This window comes from Nelumbo lutea, chromosome 8 (genome assembly GCF_056320005.1).
Source record: "Nelumbo lutea isolate HS-2025 chromosome 8, American lotus-T2T, whole genome shotgun sequence".
In the NCBI taxonomy this organism is placed as follows: Eukaryota; Viridiplantae; Streptophyta; class Magnoliopsida; order Proteales; family Nelumbonaceae; genus Nelumbo; species Nelumbo lutea.
The window spans coordinates 47,885,334-47,905,220 of NC_142691.1; the positions used below are offsets into that span (position 1 = coordinate 47,885,334).

Sequence of the window (19,887 nt, forward strand, 5' to 3'; positions counted from 1 at the left end):
TAGGCAATAAAACTTATTGTATATGATTTATGCGATATTTTCAATCTACAGAAAGCAGTTCCAAAATTTTCTATGCCCTATAGAATACTCTGGAAATCTTTTCCTCTATCTATTTTTCTGCCGGACCTGGTTTTCCCTTGTTTGCCTATTTTGTTTGTATGAGAACCCCATGTATCTAGGGTCCTATAGACTATGGAGACAACTATAGGAGAAGGATTTGTTTGAGCTAGTGATAGGTGTTTTTGCAGGTTTTGTGATTGATGAAGTATTCCATGGATGTGATAAACTTTGCAGTGGCCAAGACTTAGGAAGAAAGAAAGCCAAAATCATGTGGAGTTGCATTCCCTTTGCAGTTTTCTGGTAACTATGGAATGAGAGGAACATAAGATTATTGAGAATAAATCAAAGATCATCGAATTAATGGTAACAGCAGTGGGTAAACTTGTAATATAATAGATTTTGGTCCTTCTATATTTTGACCAAGTTAACAGATCTGATTTGTTAGAGAATTTCTGGAGTGTTCTTGAATTGAAATCTGTAATGTGGATTCATTTACAGTCTGATTAGATGTATTAGTTTTTTGGTGTGTCATCTTGACAATCAATTGGTTTGTAATGTATGCTTATTTTATTTTAATGAAAGTTTTTTTTTATCCTTCAAAAAAAAAAGAACCCATTCTAGTGGTTATGTAGGAGCCTTCCAAGAAATGCTAATCTCCTGTCCTTTCTCTTCTAGTATTTGGGAGTGGTTTCTAGCCCTATTCAGTGCTAGATGTCTCCTCCAAGTGACATGATCACCATTTTCTTCATTTCGTTCTTTAATCCAACCAAGAAAAAAAGGGGAAACTTTTATGGAGGTGTATGAGGGCAGTCATGAAGGGATGAGAGATCCATCACATGGACGCCCAAAGATTGCGGAATAAGGGGCAAATTTCAAAAATTTTTCTCTCCTCTTCAATTGGGAATCACATTCCCTATTTAGAAAATCATATTTTCAAGGATAAATCTTGAATCTTAAACTGAACCAGATCTGAACCAAAAGGAATGGGAGAGAATGATACCTGATACGGAGAAGTAATATCTCCCAACGAAGGTGTTCACGCCCAAGGAAGGATCCAAAGACTGCTCCCACTGAAGATGGCGCAGTGCAGGATGGAATAGAATCAGCAGTGTTCTTCCCCAAGAACTTTGTCCTTCACAAGAAACAGTAGGATGGAACGTGAGCACAGCTTCCCTTTTCAATCCTTTCTCAAAGAACTGATGTCAAGATCCAATCTTGACTTCTCCCACATCTGGAGATCGAACTGGAAAACAGGGCGGCAAGAGAGTATTCGCAGGGTGCAGAATTCTCTCTTCTTGATTTCAACACTAAAGAGGATCTGATGTGTTTCTTGGTCTCTCTCAAGGCTGCCGCCCCCTCCTTCTTTTTGTTACCTTGAAAAGATCAGCTCCTAATCCCATTAGGAGGTGCTTATCCAAATCATATTTGGATCAGCCTTCTCTTCTAGTGATAAGGTTAAACCCTTATCTTATCTGCAGATTAGATTAGCTTTATCCTAATCCCATTATGAGGTTTTTAGATCTGAATCACATTCAGATCTGGACTCTCTGAGTGGATAGGGTACCCTATCCTATCTGCTAATCTATCTCAGAATTCGCCCCTTTAATTAACTAAATAAATAGCCCAGTTCGAAATGGGCTTTAGGCCCATTAAGCTTATGTGCTCACTTAACCTTCCTAACTGCTGCCCAGTTGGGCTTCCTTGTATGGCGTGGGACTCAAGCATTGATCTACACATCAGCCACATGGGTTCGGCCCAGCCTTTGTTACAAGGCCTGGTCGAATACACTGTTAAAGACAGTGCAACCCCTGAAACCCATCAAATGGGCTCTATGGGCCCAACACTTACCCTAAGTGGTCCCTGGGCCAAGCCACCTTGTAACACCCAAGGACTGTGGGCAAATGCAAGATTAGCCCATCAAGTATTATCCTCAATGGTCTTACACTTAACCTCTCAGCCCATAATGATCATACACTGCCCGACAAGAGATGACCTCTCCCTCGGCTGCAAGGAACAGTGTTGCACTCTCGACTTATATGGATCCCGGGAATTAAAACCTTTTGCAAGCATTTTAGAAACCATAATATATATACTTTTATATCTCATATAAAATATACTTTGCAAAACAAATCTCAACGGTTGAAATCGGCTACCGGCAGTCTTGGTTTCCAACAGTGAGAGCGCATCCCCGATCATTACCTTTGTCCGACAAAGGGGCTGATCCTGTCACTATGATCACCCACTCAGATGAATTCTCGGATTGTCCCAACATACCCAGGTTTTGACCCCCACTAAGGATCTCACTAATTGGTACATCAAAGACAGCCCGATCCAACACCTAGTGCAGTATCATAATCGAGTCTAGGGGTCGGGTGTAACTTTCTAGTTTTGCCCATCAATCTCCAAGGTCCAGAGCAATACTGGAAATCTGGTCCAGTTCAAAGATTCAATTAATCCCACACTGTATGTGCCTAGGGTCTCACCCCAGTAGCTGAGACAAGCCACCCCAACCTACTTGGTGGCACCACAGTGTCAGCCTTGTCAGGATAGGTCTCCCCAGACCGACCCACTGGCTGTGAACATTCTAAACTAACACGAGTCTCAATAAGTGTCCAGTTTAAGGGTATTACACAGAAACATACCAAGGGAACATGAATCAAATATGCACTTTTATTCATTTACAATAAACTCATAAAGTACATCAATTTTGATTGAAGCTAAGGGCACACAAAACTGTCTAACAAGTCATACTTTGGGTAATTGCCTTTCTTTTATAATGAATGCAGCCATAATTTGGACTCTTATGGGAAGAAGAAATTCAAGAATCTTTAAGAAAATAAGCTCTCCAAGAAGAAATGCAAGATTATTGCTCTCTTTTCTTTTCAACTTCTCTTCTTCTCTTCTTCTCCTCTTCCTTCTCTCTTCAAGAAACTACTTTTCTTTCATGTTTTTTAATTCAGCAGATTTCTACTATTGTGCTGAAGAGCAAAGAGTTCCTCTCCATAGCTTTTTGCCACCCTGGCAAGGTAAGAGTCTCCTAAACATCCTTAGATATGCATACAAAGGATAACAGGATAATAAACTCGCGATGGGAAGCAGAAAGGTGAGATACAAAAACATAATTGGATATGGGGTGTAGCGTGCAACTACGTTTACCTTTCCGCAATGCAATAGGAAGGTCAAGATCAAAAGGCAATTAGGTTGTGGAAGGAGCTGGATCTGCTACCGGAGTAGAAAGTGGTGGAGGTGCTGGTCTCTGTCGATGAGTATACACTTGATGGATTGGTGGTCTTTCGGTACGCTCCTGCATTGGGGAAGGTGGAGACTCAGGCATAATGGGATCCACCGGAATGGAATTATCAACTAGAAGAGGAAGAGGAACCTTTATAGGAGGAGGGATATCAAAACCAGAGAAGTATGGCACCGATTCAAAAAATATAACATCAGGACAAACAAAGGATTTTCGAGTAATAGGATTGTAGCATTTAGACCCTTTCTGGGTCCTAGGAAGATACATTTAATGGAGCAAGCATCCAACTTGTCTAGACCAGGACCAAGATTTTGAACAAAGCATCCTGGGAGTCGGGGGATATGGTGTCAAAGTGGGAAATAAGATAAAGAACGGAGAACAACCATCAAGAATGAACGAAGGCATGCGATTAATGAGAAAACAAGTAGTAAGTACTGCATCACTCCAGAAACGTTTAGGAACATTCATATGATGAAGAAGAGACTGAATTGATTCAAGTAGATGTCGATTCTTCCTCTCAGCCACCCCATTTTGCTGAGGGGTGTGGACACAAGATGTCTGATGAATAATACCATGTTGTTCCAAGTATTACTGAAATGAAGAAAGAAAATACTCTCTGCCATTGTCGGAATGAAGAATTTTAAGTGAAACACCAAATTGTGTACGCACTTCAGCATGAAACTTTTGGAAAATGGAAAATAATTCACTTCTTTCTTTTATTAAATAAAGTCATGTCATTCTTGAATAGTCATCAGCAAAGATAACAAAATATTTGTAACCACTATAAGGCTCAATTCTGATTGGACCCCAAACATCTGAATGAACTAAATCAAAAGGACTCAACATACGACTATCAACTCTAGTACTAAAGGAAACTCGATGGTGTTTCCCATAATGAAACGACTCACACTGCAAAGACAACAGATGACTCAATGACGGAACAAGAAACTTGAGAGCATTAAGAGATGGATGACCGAGTCTACAATGTCATTGAAGAGGAGTCAAAGAGATATGAAGTGCAACTGTAGAGCCACCACCATCAAGATAATACAATCCACCAACTTCATTCCCTCCATCAACCTTCTTCACCGTCGTTAGATCCTGAAAAACACAAGAGGAATGGTGGGTAAAATGTGATAGAACAATTGAGGGATTCGGTTAGTTTACTAACAGACATAAAATTAAAAGGAAACTTGGGAACGTATAAAACAGAAGACAAAGAAAGAGATGTTGTGTTAACATTACCAACACCGTAAATGGGGGAAGTAGATCCATTGGCAATGGTAGCATTATTTGATGTAGAGGTTGGAGAAAGGGAGGAAAACACACTTGGAGTCCTGGACATGTGATCAAAGGCTCCAGAATCAATTATCCAGTGTGAAGGTTTGGATGCTAGGCAAGTTATACCTGAATAAGCAAGGGTGGCAATGTTCTGATGTGAAGTGGCCTGAAGAAATCTCTCATACTCCTCTCTTGGAATACTCATCATCTCCTTCCCAGAAGTAGTTGTGACTGTAGAAGATGATGGATCAACTAGTTGAGTACCACTGACTTCATTACCACCAACAACTACATGATTAGCCCATGTGGATGGTGAGCCATGCAAATCATAACAGAAGTTAATTGTGTGTCCTTCTCTCCCACAATGCGTGCATTTCCTAGTAGTGTTCCCCCTTCCTATGCCACGACCTCCCCCTGAATCACGACCTCCACTACTATGACCACCCATAGGGTTACCACGGCCCCCCTTAACTGTATGACCACCTCCTCTGTGCCCATAAGAACCACCTCGAGTGCCAACAAGTGATGATCTGTCGAAAGGTATGTTACTCTCTGTGGGGCTAAGAGATATCCTACGGAGACAAGCAAACACTTCTTCTAGAGTAGGGAGAGCAAACCCTCCCAATATCTGTGCTCTGACAGGTTCATACTCTGCTTCCAGTCCCACCAAGAACCGTGTAACATCTAATTGTACCCTCTGTCGCTGCTGAATTTTGATGTCTAGAGTTAAGGGATGATAAGACATTAAGTTCATTCCGAAGATTTTTTATATTGGCATAATATTCTTCAAGAGTCTGATTTCCCTGCTGCAAACTGAAGTTTTCCTGATAAAGCTGATAAACCCTTGTAGTGTTGTCTTGTCCATAATAGAGTTTATTGGCATGTTCCCATATATCCCTTGTTGTATCTAAAAACATGAAGCTAACACTGATTTTAGGCTCCATATTGTTCTACAACCACGTCATGATTTGAGTATCCTCTTGCTCCCAATCACTAAAACCCGGGGATTCAGCACTAGGTTTCTCCTCCCGTACATGTTTCACTTTCTTCTTAGCCTTCAGAAACACTTCCATCGACTTGGCCCACAGAACATAGCTTTCACCATTGAGTTTGATGGATGTCACCTGGACACTTAAAAAATCAGAGGAGATCATCACACTCGATTTTTCGTCACCACTCGCATCACCCATCAATGCCATTTCAATCTACGAAGTCCGTTCTGCCCATCACAAAAAAAAAAAATCAGTTCCAACCACTGCACTACTGTTCTTCAACTACCACACCGGCACACTTATAATCACCACGAACTTGCCCTAGCATGCATTTGGCCACTTTGAACACCACTGTACTGCAAACAGGCAGATAAAAAACCACAGAGAATCCCTCTTAAAACTGCTCATTAGAGGGTTCAGACCACCACGACTGCACCTACTCGACCACCACAGCTGTCACGCATGGTGGCAGCAGTCCAAACGAAAAAAAATTTCTGTTCACTCAAACTGTTGCACTCGTCCCCTGTCACCAGAAGTCAAGCCACCAAAACCCTAGAGGTTGCCGTAGAAATCCGGGTTTCTCCACAGTCTTCTAACCCAGATTTCTCACACCAGAAAAAAAAATGAAAAAAAAAAAGAAGAAAGGGAAGAGAGCAGATCAATAGAAAGCTGTAATCGACTCTTATCAGTAGCGCTCTGATACCATGTTAGTATTCAGTTGTACTGAGAAGAGAGAAAGAAAAGAGAGAAGGGAGAGAGGAAGAAGAAGAAGAAGAAGAAAAGAAGAATAGTGTCAAACTGAGAAGACTTTGAGTCTAACCCAGTTGACCATATATTTAAATTTGACAAACAAGTATACAAAGATAGAAATGCCCCTATATATGTAGGAGGCATATAACTAACACATTACTTAGATGGAAAAGACTAAAATATCCTCTTTAGTCGACTCTAACACTACCCTTGCCCGCAGGTCAAACAAGCCTGCCTAGTTCAATCCCCAAGCTGAGATGTAAAACATCTTTTCAATTAATCATGTGGGATATTGAGCAAGATTCAAATTCTAGATCAATATTTGCAATTCTAATAAGTCTAGATTACCTTCTCAGATGCAAGACCCAATTGATTTGAGAGATCTTCCTTAACAGCTCTTGAAGGAAGTTCATTTTCAGCGAAGACTTGGCGAAGTTTCTGCCAAAGCATATTGGAAAAACATAACTAGCAGATGTGGTAAGCATAAAAATTTCATAATAAATAAAGAGGTTTTTAGTCAACATTGCAGATGGATTAATAAGCACGGTGTTGTGAGGCTTAAATTGACAGGTATTTCAACATTGTGTAGTAAGAAGTCCAATTACCTCAACTGCACTTGGTGGAATCCTGAAAAGTGATTTTTTATCTCTTGAAACTGAGTGCTTTTTCTCCTTTGTTTCTATCGGTACAACATTGGAACAAGCATTCTCATTTTCACACAAGGTCATTAGGGTGTCTACCGCATCAGACTCCTTTTCTCTACGTGTTTTTCTACCAGGTCCCCAGTCTTCATCTTCGCTAACTTGTTCATTTTCAGCCACATCTTTGCCAAACATTTCCTAGGAGAATATCAAACATAAGAATTATAAAAATGCAATGTTCCACTTGCATATGCTGAATATATCAATATCAGACATGAAAATAGTACATGGTTATCTGATGTTTGATGAAATTTAGTACAAATATATTTGGCTGATAATAGTTGTGATTCAGATCAAATAAATAATAAAGATTAATTTTGTAATGTGAGATTAGAGAATAATACTCCTACTGTCCTACATATTCAGATAAAAAGACAACAATACCTTTTTTGAATTATTATGTAAAAAAAGTAAGACTAACAACACTCCTCAAGCTAAAAGCATAGACATTACTTGGATTACGGAAACAGAAAAAATAATTCAATATTCGACAAAAAGAAGAAAGTAGAAGAGAAGGTGATAAGAGAATATATCACATTTCTCCTCTCATATGTTGATGATATACTTATTATAGGGGATGGCATTAATGGAATAAAACAGCTTAAAGTGCTTCCATGCCAATCATTTTAAAATGAACGATTAGGCATATTGACCTATTTTTTGGGTTTGTAGGTTCAGTAAACCTCTCAACGCATATTGACCTATCTTTCAACCCAAGAAGGAAAAGGGGAAAGTTGGTGTGAATGATATGGCAAGAAAGGAATTCAATAATTTTTTTTATCAATAACAGAAACCAATTCATTAATGGACATTATAATTACAACATTCCAAGAAGAGATAAAGTGGCTCATCTCTCCCAAAAAAAGAAAATAAGATTACAATAAAGCCCAAAACCTTTGTTCCCTTCCCACCCCTTGTTTTGCCAATGTATCTGCAAAAGCATTTATAGTCCTCTTCACCCACTAAAACTGAACCTCCAACGCCGATATTTATCCATTTAACCTCCCTTCTCTCATTTGCATATTTCCACAGTCCACTATCCCTCTATAACCAGCTTACAACCAACTTTGGGTCTCTTTCAACAATTAGTCTATGGATATTCAGCTCCTTTGCCTTTCTTAACCCTTCCATTAAGGCACATACCTCATCTCTGAGAGAGTCTCCATTCCCAATGGGGCCGGAAAACAGAGCAATCACCTTTCCATTCTCATCTCTGAACACCCCGCCAACACCAGAGGGTCCTGGATTGCCTTCACTGCTGCCATCAAAATTTAGTTTTATAAACCCTTGGGCTGGTGGAGACCACATAGGACAGACCACTAATGAAAAAGGGGCAGAATTTGCCACTTCCACCCAGCTGTTCAGCAGCATACCTTTGGAGACATTAGCAAACAAATCCAAAGACTTGAGCCAATGCACCACCCTAACCATTATTACCTCAATGAAAACTTCTTTATTCCTTTCCTCATCTTCAAGGTCTTAGAGTTCCTTTGGTTTTTTCTTCCCAAATAGTCCAGAAGATGGAAGCCCTCACACACCTCCACATAATCCTACCCCTTTTCTTATGCCATCTAAGGAAAGAAGTAGCAAACAAGCTTCGTATATTTGGTGAAGGGGTCCACCTGCAACCAAATAAAGAAAAGAACCATTCCCATATAACAGAAATAAAAGGGCAAGAAATTAGTAAGTGCTAGGAGCTTTAACCATTAGCCTTGCAGAGGGTGCACTAGCTTGGGGACAAGCACCATGTGTTACATCTTTCCAGGAATGCCTCCCAACAAAAAGCTCTCACCCCATACTTCCTTGACTGGAAAAGATTGAATGAAGATGTTGGTCTATTGTGCCAAGGACTTAAAGAAGGAAGCACAAGAAAAATCCGTAGAGGAAGGTAAAGTCCAAATTATACTGTCCCTTTTTAAGGGATCAAAACTACCCCGTTCAAAATCTGAATTAAGTCCACAATAGTTCCCACCTCAAACTCCCTAAGGCCTCTTCTAAGACCCGAATCCCAATCATACCCAAAATTTGACTCAGAAGGAACCAAAAAATCGAACACACACTTCCCTTTGAAATGGGAGAGGGAGAATAAGAGGGGAATTGGTCTTTCAGAAGTACATCCCCCACCCACAAGTGTTCCCAAAATTTTACCTTGTTGAGTTTTGGGCTGATATCATTTGTTTTTTATTTACATAGCAGAATTAGGGAGTTATTGGGCCCAAGGTCCATTAGTTTGTGTTTAAGTTAAGAGTATTTTTTATCCTTTACAAGTAACCAACTTACTAAGAGTGTACTTGTCTTTGTTTTCAGTTTTATTTGTGAGTATATAAGCTAATGAAAGGGGCAGCCAGACCTACTTTTTGGGCTTCTCCCATTCCCTTCAATTTATCTCTTCTTTTCTTCTCTGCATAAACCTTCTCTTCTCTTTCTTTTTCTCTTTCCTACACAGGTTTTATATCAAAACAGATCTTCTACACTTTTCTACTTGGTATCAGAGCAAGTTTAGAAATTGGATGGGTATGTTTTGTCCATGTTCTTGGTCCTCACCACTTAAAGTTGGACCCTAAGGCAAAGAAATGTGTCTTCCTTGGGTATGCAGGGAGTCGGTATGTTACTATGGATGTCACATTTTTTGAGTTCACATCTTTTTTCTTAGAGGTTCTTCTCAAGGGGAGTGTTTTGGGGGAGTAAGTGAACAATCTAATACCACCTCCTATTCTAGCTCCTTTGTCCACTCTAGTTTCTAACCCACCTACTCCACCCACTTTGCCACCTCCATTGCATCCTACCTCTTAATGTTTTACATGACAACACCTACGATAGGAGGTTGATTCCACAACAGAGGAACCCACGTCACTCCCTATTGACTCATCGGAGATTCCAGGTTCGATTGACACAGACCCAGGTATGCCTCTTGTTGAAGATTAATCAGTTTTATGTGAGTCCAAATTTTATTATGTTTTTGTGTCCTATATATGCTGCTTTATGTCTTGCCACCCTATAAGGCCATAGTTGTCTTTGAACAGCTCAATTAGTTTTAGTATAAATAATAAGTGAAGGGGGCGGGCAGATGATTGCTCTCCTTTCTTTTCAACTTCTCTTCTTCTCTTCTTCTCCTCTCTTCCTTCCTTCTTCAAGAAACTCCTTTTATTTCATATTTTTTAATTCAGCAAGCTTTCTACTTGGTATCAAAGCGGTGGGTAGGGTTTCTAGAAGCATTCTCATGCAGCCCTAGATCAGCCGACTGCATGAAGTAATAAAGGGCTGATCGATCTACTGTAGATTGCCCAATTCTTGAATTTTTTGGTGGGGTCTAGTCATCAGAAAGATAATCTACCGTTCAACATCAAAATCAAGAAGAACTGGAGTACGGGGAAGAGTCCCAGAAAAGTTGGACTCTTTGTTTTTTATCTGGACTTGGGCGGCCAGGTATAGTTAGCTTTCTTTTGATTTTCTAAAGAGTGCGGTTTGGTTTCTGGATTTTTCTGAGCCTCCTGGAGTGATCGATTCACTCTTCTCTCTATTGGGAGGCATAGGGAGGAGAGAGATTTCTCTCCAACTAGGTTTTTCTTCTTCCGGAAGGGTTTTTTCTGTGTGTGATATTAAATTGTTTTTGGAAGGTTTCCAATCTATTTTTTCTTACTGTTGAACTGTTTGAAGTAAGATGGAGAGTTGGAATGCCAAGATGAAATCGACCAGTACTATGGGACTGGGTGTTGGAGGTAGTAGTGATATTTTTGGGTCTAGGATCATTACTACAGTAAAACTTGAGGGTACAAATTATTTGGAGTGGGCACAATCAGCCACCTTCTGGATGAGATTCTGAGACATCAGGGCCATCAGGTTAGCAACAGCGGTAGTAGTGGGTCAGAGTCAGCGAACCAAATTATGCTCCGGCACAATCACTTGGGACACCTTTCTTTTAGTTCTTTGAAATGTCTTTTCCGAAAGTTGTTTGAGTCTGTTCAGTTATCTACTTTGGAGTGTGAGAGTTGTCAGTTAGGAAAGCATTGTACACAGTCTTTTAAACCAATAATAAAAGAAGTACCTTTGCTTTTAATATTGTTCACACTAATGTAAGGAGGCCATATCATATCCCTTCCATGGGAGGATTCCGTTATTTTCTCTTGTTTGTGAATTTATACACGATATTCTTGGATATATTTGATGAGATCAGGTGATGAGGCTCCTAACTTGGTACGATAGTTCCACCAAATGATTCTCACACAATTTGAAGTGAGAACTAAGGTTTTTAGATCAGATAATGCCAGAGAGTACTTTTAGAAGGACCTGACCACGTATCTCCTAGAACATGGGGTAATTCATCAAAGCAGTTGTGCATATACACCACAACAGAATGGAGTTGCTGAGAGAAAAAACAGACACATTGTGGAGGTGGCAAGGAGTCTTATGGTGTGTGCCTCAGTTCCTGTGCAGTTATGGGGAGATGCAATTCTTACAGCCGTGCATTTGATTAACCATGTTCCTTCACGGACTTTGGGGTTTAAGGTGCCATTTAGTCTACTTTTTTCCAGATGAGGAGATATTTCATATACTTCTGAGGGTTTTTGGATGTGTTTCCTTTGTTCACATTCTTGGCCCTCATCACAAGAAATTGGATCCTAAGGCCATGAAATGTGTTTTTCTTGAGTATGCTCAGAACCAAAAGGGGTGTTGCTGTTATGACCCAGTGTCGAAGAGCAGATTTGTCACAATAGATGTTACCTTCTTTGAATCAACCTTCTTCTCGAGTGGTTCTTCTCAGGGGGAGAGTTTTGGGGAGGAGAACTCACAATTTGTTCCTCTTCCTTTTTCTTTGGTCTCTCCATTAGTTCAGCCAACACCTCCACCAGTTCAGCCAGCATTTGCATCAGTTCAATCACCATCTGCATCAGCTCAGCCAGCACCTGCACCTCCATTTTCATTACCTGAGCCACTACGGGCAGCCTTACAGAAATATCAGCGTCGGCAGATGATGGATGACTCCACACATCCTCAACCCACACCACTCTCTATCAGTCCTTCTGAAATTCTAGATTCGACAAATACAGTTCCAGGTATTCCTCTTGAGCTGAGCCTGTTACGTTTTCTGATGATAATGTTTCTGTCCCTAACACCATTGTTGCAGCTGATCCCACTGACCTTGATCTTCCCATTGCACTTCATAATGGGAAGGGAAAGTGGACAGCCCACTACATTTCACACCATCTTTCCTGCAGTGCCTTATCACCCTCCTACTGTGCTTTTCTTTCTTCCCTGGATTCTGTGTCTATACCCAGGAATGTTACTGAGGCTCTCTCCAAACCTGAGTGGAAAACAGCCATGCAATATAACATGGATGCTTTGGTCAAAAACCAAACTTGGGAAATAGTTGATCTCCCCCTAGACAAGGAGACAGCCGGATGTAGATGGGTATTCACAGTGAAGGATAAGGTTGATGGCAAGATAGAGAGGTACAAGGCAAGGTTGGTAGCAAAAGGGTATACTCAAACCTATGGTGTTGATTATCTGGAAACCTTTGTACCAGTAGCTAAGATGAGTTCAGTTCGTATCCTTTTATCTCTAACAGCCACTTATTCATGGCCTTTGTTTCAGCTTGATGTCAAAAATGCCTTCCTTAATGGTGATTTACAGGATGAGGTATATATGGACATTCTAGCAGGCTTTTATGAGAATTTTGGTAAGGGGATGGTGTGCAGACTTAGAAAATCTCTGTATGGACTAAAACAGTCACCTAGGGCTTTGTTTGACAGGTTCAGAGGGGCACTCATCCGTTTTGGATACACACAGACACAGTCTGATCACACTCTCTTTGTGAAGAGGAGAGATGCTCTGGTGTCAATTCTGATTGTGTATGTGGATGATATTGTGGTGACAGAAATGATCTGCAGGAGATTTATGATCTAAAAAAATCATTGCAGCAAGAATTTGAAATCAAATATCTTGGTGAGCTCAAATACTTCTTGGGGATTGAAGTTGCAATATCCAAGCATGGGATCTTCATTTCACAGAGGAAGTATGTACTTTACCTATTACGGGAGACTGGGAAGCTGGGGACCAAACCAGCAGACACTCCTATTGATCCAAATCATAGAATTAATGGTGTGGATGGTGAGTTGGTAAAGGATGCAGGGAGATATCAAAGAATGGTGGGCCGACTGTTGTATTTGTGTATGACACGACCAGATATTTCTTATGTTATCAGTGTTGTGAGTCAGTACATGCATGTACCTCGGGTTTAGCACTGGGAAGCTATTGAGAGGATATTTGCATATCTGAAAAAGCACCCTGGCAGAGGCATTCTTTTCTCAAATCATGAGAATCTGAAGCTAGAGTCCTATACAGATGCAGACTGGGCAGGATGCTTAGATGACAGGAGGTCTACATCAGGAGTGTATACCTTTGTAGGTGGAAACTTGATCTCCTAGAAAAGTAAAAAGCAAGTGGTTGTGGCAAGGTCAAGTACAAAGGCTGAGTATAGTGTTAGACAGTTTTGTATGCCCTTAGCTTCAATCAAAATGATGTACTTTATGAGTTTATTGTAAATGAATAAAAGTGCATATTTGATTCATGTTCCCTTGGTATGTTTCTGTGTAATACCCTTAAACTGGACACTTAATGAGACTTGTGTTAGTTTAGAATGTTCACAGCCAGTGGGTCGGTCTGGGGAGACCTATCCTAACAAGGCTGCACCAAGTCGGTTGGGGTGGCTTGTCTCAACTACCGGGATGAGACCCTAGGCACATACAGTGTGGGATTAATTGAATCTTTGAACTGGACTAGATTTCCAGTATTGCCCTGGACCTTGGAGATTGATGGGCAAAACTGGAAAGTTAAACCCGACCCCTAGACTCGATTATGATACTGCACTAGGTGTCGGATTGGGTTGTCTTTGATGTACCAATCAGTGAGATCCTTAGCGGGGGTCAAAACCTGGGTATGTTGGGACAGTCTGAGAATTCATCTGAGTGGGTGATCATAGTGACAAAATCAGCCCCTTTGTCAAACAAAGGTAATGATCAGGGATGCACTATCACTGATGGAAACCAAGACTGCCGGCAACCGATTTCAATCGTTGAGATTTGTTTTGCAAAATATATTTTATATGAGATATAAAAGTATATAAATTATGGTTTCGAAATGATTTGCAAAAGGTTTTAATTCCCGGGATCCATACTTGAGAGAGTGCAACACTGTTCCTTGCAGCCGAGGGAGAGGTCATCTCTTGTCGGGCAATGTATGATCATTATGGGCTGAGAGGTTAAGTGTAAGACCATTGAGGATAATGCCTGATGGGCTAATCTTGCATCTGCCCACAGTCCCTGGGTGTTACGAGGTGTCTTGGCCCAGGGACCACTTAGGGTAAGTGTTGGGCCCATAGAGCCCATCTGATGGGTTTCAGGGGGTGCACTGTCCATAACAGTGTATTCGGCCAGGCCTTGTAACAAAGGTTGGGCTGAACCCATGTGGCTGATGTGTAGATCAATGTTTGGGTCCCACGCCATACAAGGAAGCCCAACTAGGTAGCAGTTTGGAAGGCTAAATGAATACATAACCCTAAATGGGCCTTAAGCCCATTTCGAACAGGGCTAATTTGATTAGTCACTTAAGGGGCGAATTCTGAGATAAGATCAGCTGATAGGATTGGGCCCACACCCTATCCACTCAGAGAGTCCAAGATCTAAATGAGATTTAGATCTGGAAACTTCCTAATTAGATTAGGAGATAGTTGATCTAATCTGCAGATAAGATAAGGATTATCCCTTATCTTAAAAGGACTTCTAATCCAGATATGATTTGGGTTAGCAGCTCCTAATGGGATTAGGAGCTGATCCCTTTAAGTCTATAAAAGGAAGAGGGGGCGGCAGCCTTTAGACACAACAGACAACCACCAGCAACAGTCTTGTCTTCAGAGCTGAGATCACAGAAGAGAGAATTCTGCACCCTGCAAATACTCTCTAGCCGCCTCCTTCCTGCAGCCGCCGCCTACAACAGCTCGATCTCCATTCCTTGGGAGAAATCAAGATTGGATCTTGATTCCAATCTTTTGGAGAAAAGATTGGTGGGAGTTGTATTCACAAGTCGTCCAGGTGATTCTTGAGAAGGATCAAGTTCTTCTGGAAGAACACTGCTGATTCTGCTCCACCCTACACTGCGCCATCTTCAGTGGGAGCAGATTTTGGATCCTACCTTGGGCGTGAACACCTCCATTGAGAGATATTATTTCTCTGTATCAGGTATTATCTCTCCCTACTCCTTTTGGTTCAGATCTGGTTTAGTTTATGGTTCAAGAATGATCCTTGAAAATATGATTTTCTAAATAGGGAATTCGATTCCCAATTGAAGGGAAAGAAAATTTTTTGAAATTCGCCCCTTATTCCGCAATCTTTGGGCGTCCATATGATGGATTTCCTATCCCTTCATATAGATCCATGGCTCATGGTGTCTCAGAACTTCTTTGGGTTAGATTTCTCTTGAGTGAGATTGGGGTGAAAGCAAAGGAACCTATGATGTTATACTGTGACAATCAGGCTGCAATCAATATTGCCCATAATCCAATTCAGCATGATAGGACAAAACACATTAAAGTTTATAAACACTTTATAAGAAAAAGGGTAACAATCGAAGAAGTTTGTTTGCCTTATGTCTCCTCAGAGTTGCAGCTGGATGATGTTCTCACTAAAGGGATGGCAAAGAACAAGCTTGAACATGATCTACGCAAGTTGGGAATGCGTGACATTTACTCCCAACTTGAGGGGGAGTGTTGAAGATTAATCAGTTTTATGATGTTTTTTATGAGTAGATGTTTTATGTTAGTTGTTAGGTAGGAGGTGGAGACCACGGTAGTTATGTGAGTCTAAATTTTATTATGTTTTTGTGTCTTATATATGTTGTTTTATGTCTTGCCGCCCTATAAGGGCATAGTTGTCTTTGTACTGCTCTATTATTTTTAGTATAAATAATAAGTGAAGGGGTGGCCAGATGATTGCTTTCCTTTCTTTTTAACTTCTCTTCTTCTCTTCTTCTCCTTATCTCTTCCTTCTTTCTTCAAGAAACTCCTTTTATTTCATATTTTTTAATTCAGCAAGCTTTCTACTCCTCTTGTTTCCTCTTATGATTTAGTTCCTACTAATACTACTACCCCTACTTCTAATACCATTGCAGATGACCTAGATCTTGCTATTGCACTCCGAAAAGGGAAGAGGAAGTGTACTACTCATTGCATCTCACACTATCTTTCCTACAGTGGATTATCTCCTTCCTACCGGGCCTTCATTTCCTCCCTTGACTCTGTGCCTATACCCAAGAGTGTTAATGAGGCTCTCTCCAAACCTAAGTGGAAAACAGTTATGCTGAAGGAAATGAAAGCATTGATTGAAAATCAGACATGGGAGATTGTGGATTTACCTTATGGCAAGGAGACCGCTGGATGTAGATGGGTTTATACAATGAAGTACGAGGTTGATGGAAGTATAGAAAGGTACAAGGCAAGGCTAGTTGCAAAAGGGTACACTCAGAATTATGGCATAGATTACTTGGAGACTTTTTCACCAATGGCAAAGATGAGATCAATCCGGATTCTTCTATCACTAGCAACTACATACTCTTTGCCACTCTTTCAACTTGATGTGAAGAATGATTTTCTTAATGGAGACTTGCAAGAGGAGGTGTACATGGATCTTCTAGCTGGTTTTTATAACGATGTGGATAAAGGAAAGGTATGTAGATTGAATAAGTCTCTATATGGTTTGAAGCAATCACTTTCTGGTTTGTAACAACAAACCTAATTAGTACCTGTTTATAATTGTAATAAATTTAGAATTAATAAATAGATCTTTTAGGGGTGAGGTCCAAACTTTTAGTTACCCAATTACTTTCTGGTTTGTGAAAACTTTTCTTTGTCTAAGGAATATAGGTATAAAACCTCATAGGCTTACAGTTTAAAGGGTTTTCCTTCCAATACTCTAGGTAAGTTTTGTCCAAATTGGGGTTTCCCATTCATGGAATCTGATCCTTGGCTGAACCCTCCACTAGAGTCTGGTATTCTAGTTGACTTTGCATATTTCTGGTTGCCATTTAGACCTATTTTCTAAAGACGTCGACTTACTACAACAGGAACACTTTAATTGTTTGAGAAAATACCTCTTAATAATCAAGATGGCTGCTACAGTCATACAGTAATGCTGTAAGACAAAGGTAAATTCAGTTTTCTACAGCCCCTCCTAAGTTTCCTCCACCACTGGTAAACCATTATTGGCATTTAAGCTCAAATTTTCTTTTGCACTCAAATGGGCAGTAAAGACAGCCTCAAGGATTTGAACAATGAAGTGTTTGTAAGTATGATGGGAAATAATTCCCCCTAGGGGTATACCAGACCACATAGTAAGAACACGAAACTTTCATGATTACAACACTAGAAGAAAAAGTAATCAGTTCTAAGCAGGAAATACAGAACACTTGTCATGCAAGTAACAAGAAGTTTTCATTTCCATTTAAAATTTTGAGTTTTAGAGAACTCACATCATGCAGTTTCTTATAATCAACATCTTTTCTCTGTCTACAGCGGCTTTTAATTTCTCGGTCAATGTTGTTATAAGAAGCATCTCCAATGAATGAGTCAACAAATTTATTGTCATCTCCCCTCATTGTATTTCTACCTTGAGAGCCTTCATCTTCATCTCCTGATCTTCTGGATTGCAAGCTAGCTTCTTCCCCAAATGACCATGATAAACTGCTGGAACTGCTTGCATCATCAGAAATGTTATCTTCGATACTTGTTTCACTACAGCTTTTTTCATTTCTTTCTGGATCATAATCACAATCTTCAGAATCATCAGATGGCCATTCTTCTTCTGGATTTAGAGATGCACTCCCCCCATCTGGCAATTCAGCTGCTTCCTTGAAAATATCCTACCGTGTTCCCATAAGACTAACTTCATTAATTTACTACCGAAACACAAGCAAATAAAAGGTTCTTGAAAATCTTTCTGTAATCCACCTGCCAATTACTGTTCATAGGGAATTGTGTCCCAAGATGAGCATTCACTGCATCTAGTATTTCCATCTTACACTCACAGAATTTGCAATACCATCCTTGGTCTCCTGGAGGTACTGCAATATTAACAATTACACAGGGATCAGTTTCATCCAGAAGAAATAGGCAAAATAACTGTAACAGTAAATTGTGATGGGTATCCATATCCAGGTAAGGCAAACCACAAGCTTTGGTAACACTATGTCAGCCAAGGGTAACTAGCCCATAGTAGAAATCTTGGGCCTAGACATACAACCTAAAATATATATTATTTTGTAAAGAAAAAATCTGTATGTAAAATATGCCATGTTTACCACTTAATCAAAAAAAGAGAGCATGTTTATGACTAGTGAAGCTGAAATCGGGTTTTGGTTAGCTCTTCAGTTTTCAGCTGTCCAAGATAAGTCTGAACTGAATGAAGTAGATCACCCACTGCCAACACCGTACAGTGTGTGCATGGTTATCAACAGCCCAGGCAAAGTATGATCATGAAATAGAGTATGACTTACCACTCAATGAATAAAAACAATCCAATAAAAGGATTCTAACCATCTGGCAGTAGGCTTACTATTTTCCATTTGTATAACTCTATAAAGTAAAGAACTGAGAAGAATGGCTTACTATTTTCAGTTGCTAATGGAGGATCCAGACATTTCTGGTGGAAAGCACAATTACAAGTCCCATCACACAGTATAATGTCATTATCTGGGAAAGCATCTCGTAACTTGCATTTTGCACAGAAAATCTAGATGGAAAGCAAAATTAGTAAATAAAATTGTATGCAAAGCACAAGGAAATAAAATTTTGTATAAGAATGATAAGTAGTCTAAGGGGCCATTTGATAACAGTTGAAGTGGCTGAACTGAATGACTTATTGCTTTCTCTTCTAGAAAATAAATTCAGGAGGTTGCAAACTCCTTAAGGGCTAAAGCTGAAGTTCAGTTGATTACTATACTCTTGAATATTTTATTATTTAATAATTTTTTTGAAATAGTTTATTTTATTTCTTGTTTATTATTTTCTGTCTTGTTAGGGTCCATTTGGTAGGTTTAAAGTCTTTTTTTATTTGCTGTTATTGTACTTTATTTACAGCAGGGGCACAAGGGTCTTTTTCCCTTTTATTTTAGTTGCCCTATAAATATTAACTGAATCTGGTGCCACCAGAGCTATTCCATTGTCGCCAATCTCTCTTCTTCTCTTCTACCTTCTCTCTTCTTCCTCTCTTCCCTTCTCTCTCTTATTTCTAGTCGACTTTACTGTCAAGATGATATCAAAGCGGGATTATTGATTGTGAGAGCAGATCGAACAAGTTTTTTTTTCTATTTCGACTTGCTGAATCTGGGTGAAACAGAGAACTGAATCTGGGCTGAACAAAACTGATCTACGACTGGTACAGTCCTTTTTTTCTCTCGTTTACCTTTCTTGGTCGTGTACCAAGAGAAAAATCAAATGAATATGGGCTGCTGAATGTTGTCAGACCTTTGTGAGGTTTATACCTCTTTTTTCTTGGATTGTGTGATCCTGTACCTGTGAAAAGGTGACTGTAGATCACGGATGACCTGTTATCTCCAGTTTTTTGTTTGATTACAAGTGTATAAGGATCTCTCCTAATGGTTAATGTTCTTAGACATTCCGGAAGGTTGGTAGGTTGGGACTGTTAACCCGTACAGGTCTGAAATCAGTTTGATCTTCCCTTTTTCTGGAAGTTGGTGCTGTTTTTTGCTCAGTTTTGAGTCCAAACCAAAGTGTGTGTGTGTGTGTGTGGACTGATTACTTATGTGGAGCTAAGTTTTTTTTTGGTGTAGGGAGGGATCCTAAGTT

General features: G+C 40.0%; 1 protein-coding gene and 1 long non-coding RNA gene across 4 annotated transcripts in view; one reads left to right on the forward strand and one right to left on the reverse strand.

Annotated features, from left to right (window-relative positions):
* Positions 1-668, forward strand: part of LOC148844030 (uncharacterized) — a 33,272-nt gene extending 32,604 nt beyond the window's left edge. Inside the window, exon 4 of the long non-coding RNA XR_016102831.1 lies at positions 249-668. This is a non-coding gene — a long non-coding RNA (uncharacterized LOC148844030). The remainder of the gene's footprint in view (positions 1-248) is intronic.
* The window catches only part of PRHA (pathogenesis related homeodomain protein A), a 64,616-nt gene that overhangs the window by 31,862 nt on the left and 12,867 nt on the right, over positions 1-19,887 (reverse strand). For all 3 annotated transcript variants that reach the window (XM_088956587.1, XM_088956589.1, XM_088956588.1), the window contains 5 exons: positions 18,688-18,811; positions 18,031-18,143; positions 17,553-17,942; positions 6,939-7,172; positions 6,682-6,771 (listed from right to left, as the gene is read on the reverse strand). In XM_088956587.1, coding sequence (XP_088812713.1) covers positions 6,682-6,771; positions 6,939-7,172; positions 17,553-17,942; positions 18,031-18,143; positions 18,688-18,811 — 951 coding nt within the window. The remainder of the gene's footprint in view (positions 1-6,681; positions 6,772-6,938; positions 7,173-17,552; positions 17,943-18,030; positions 18,144-18,687; positions 18,812-19,887) is intronic.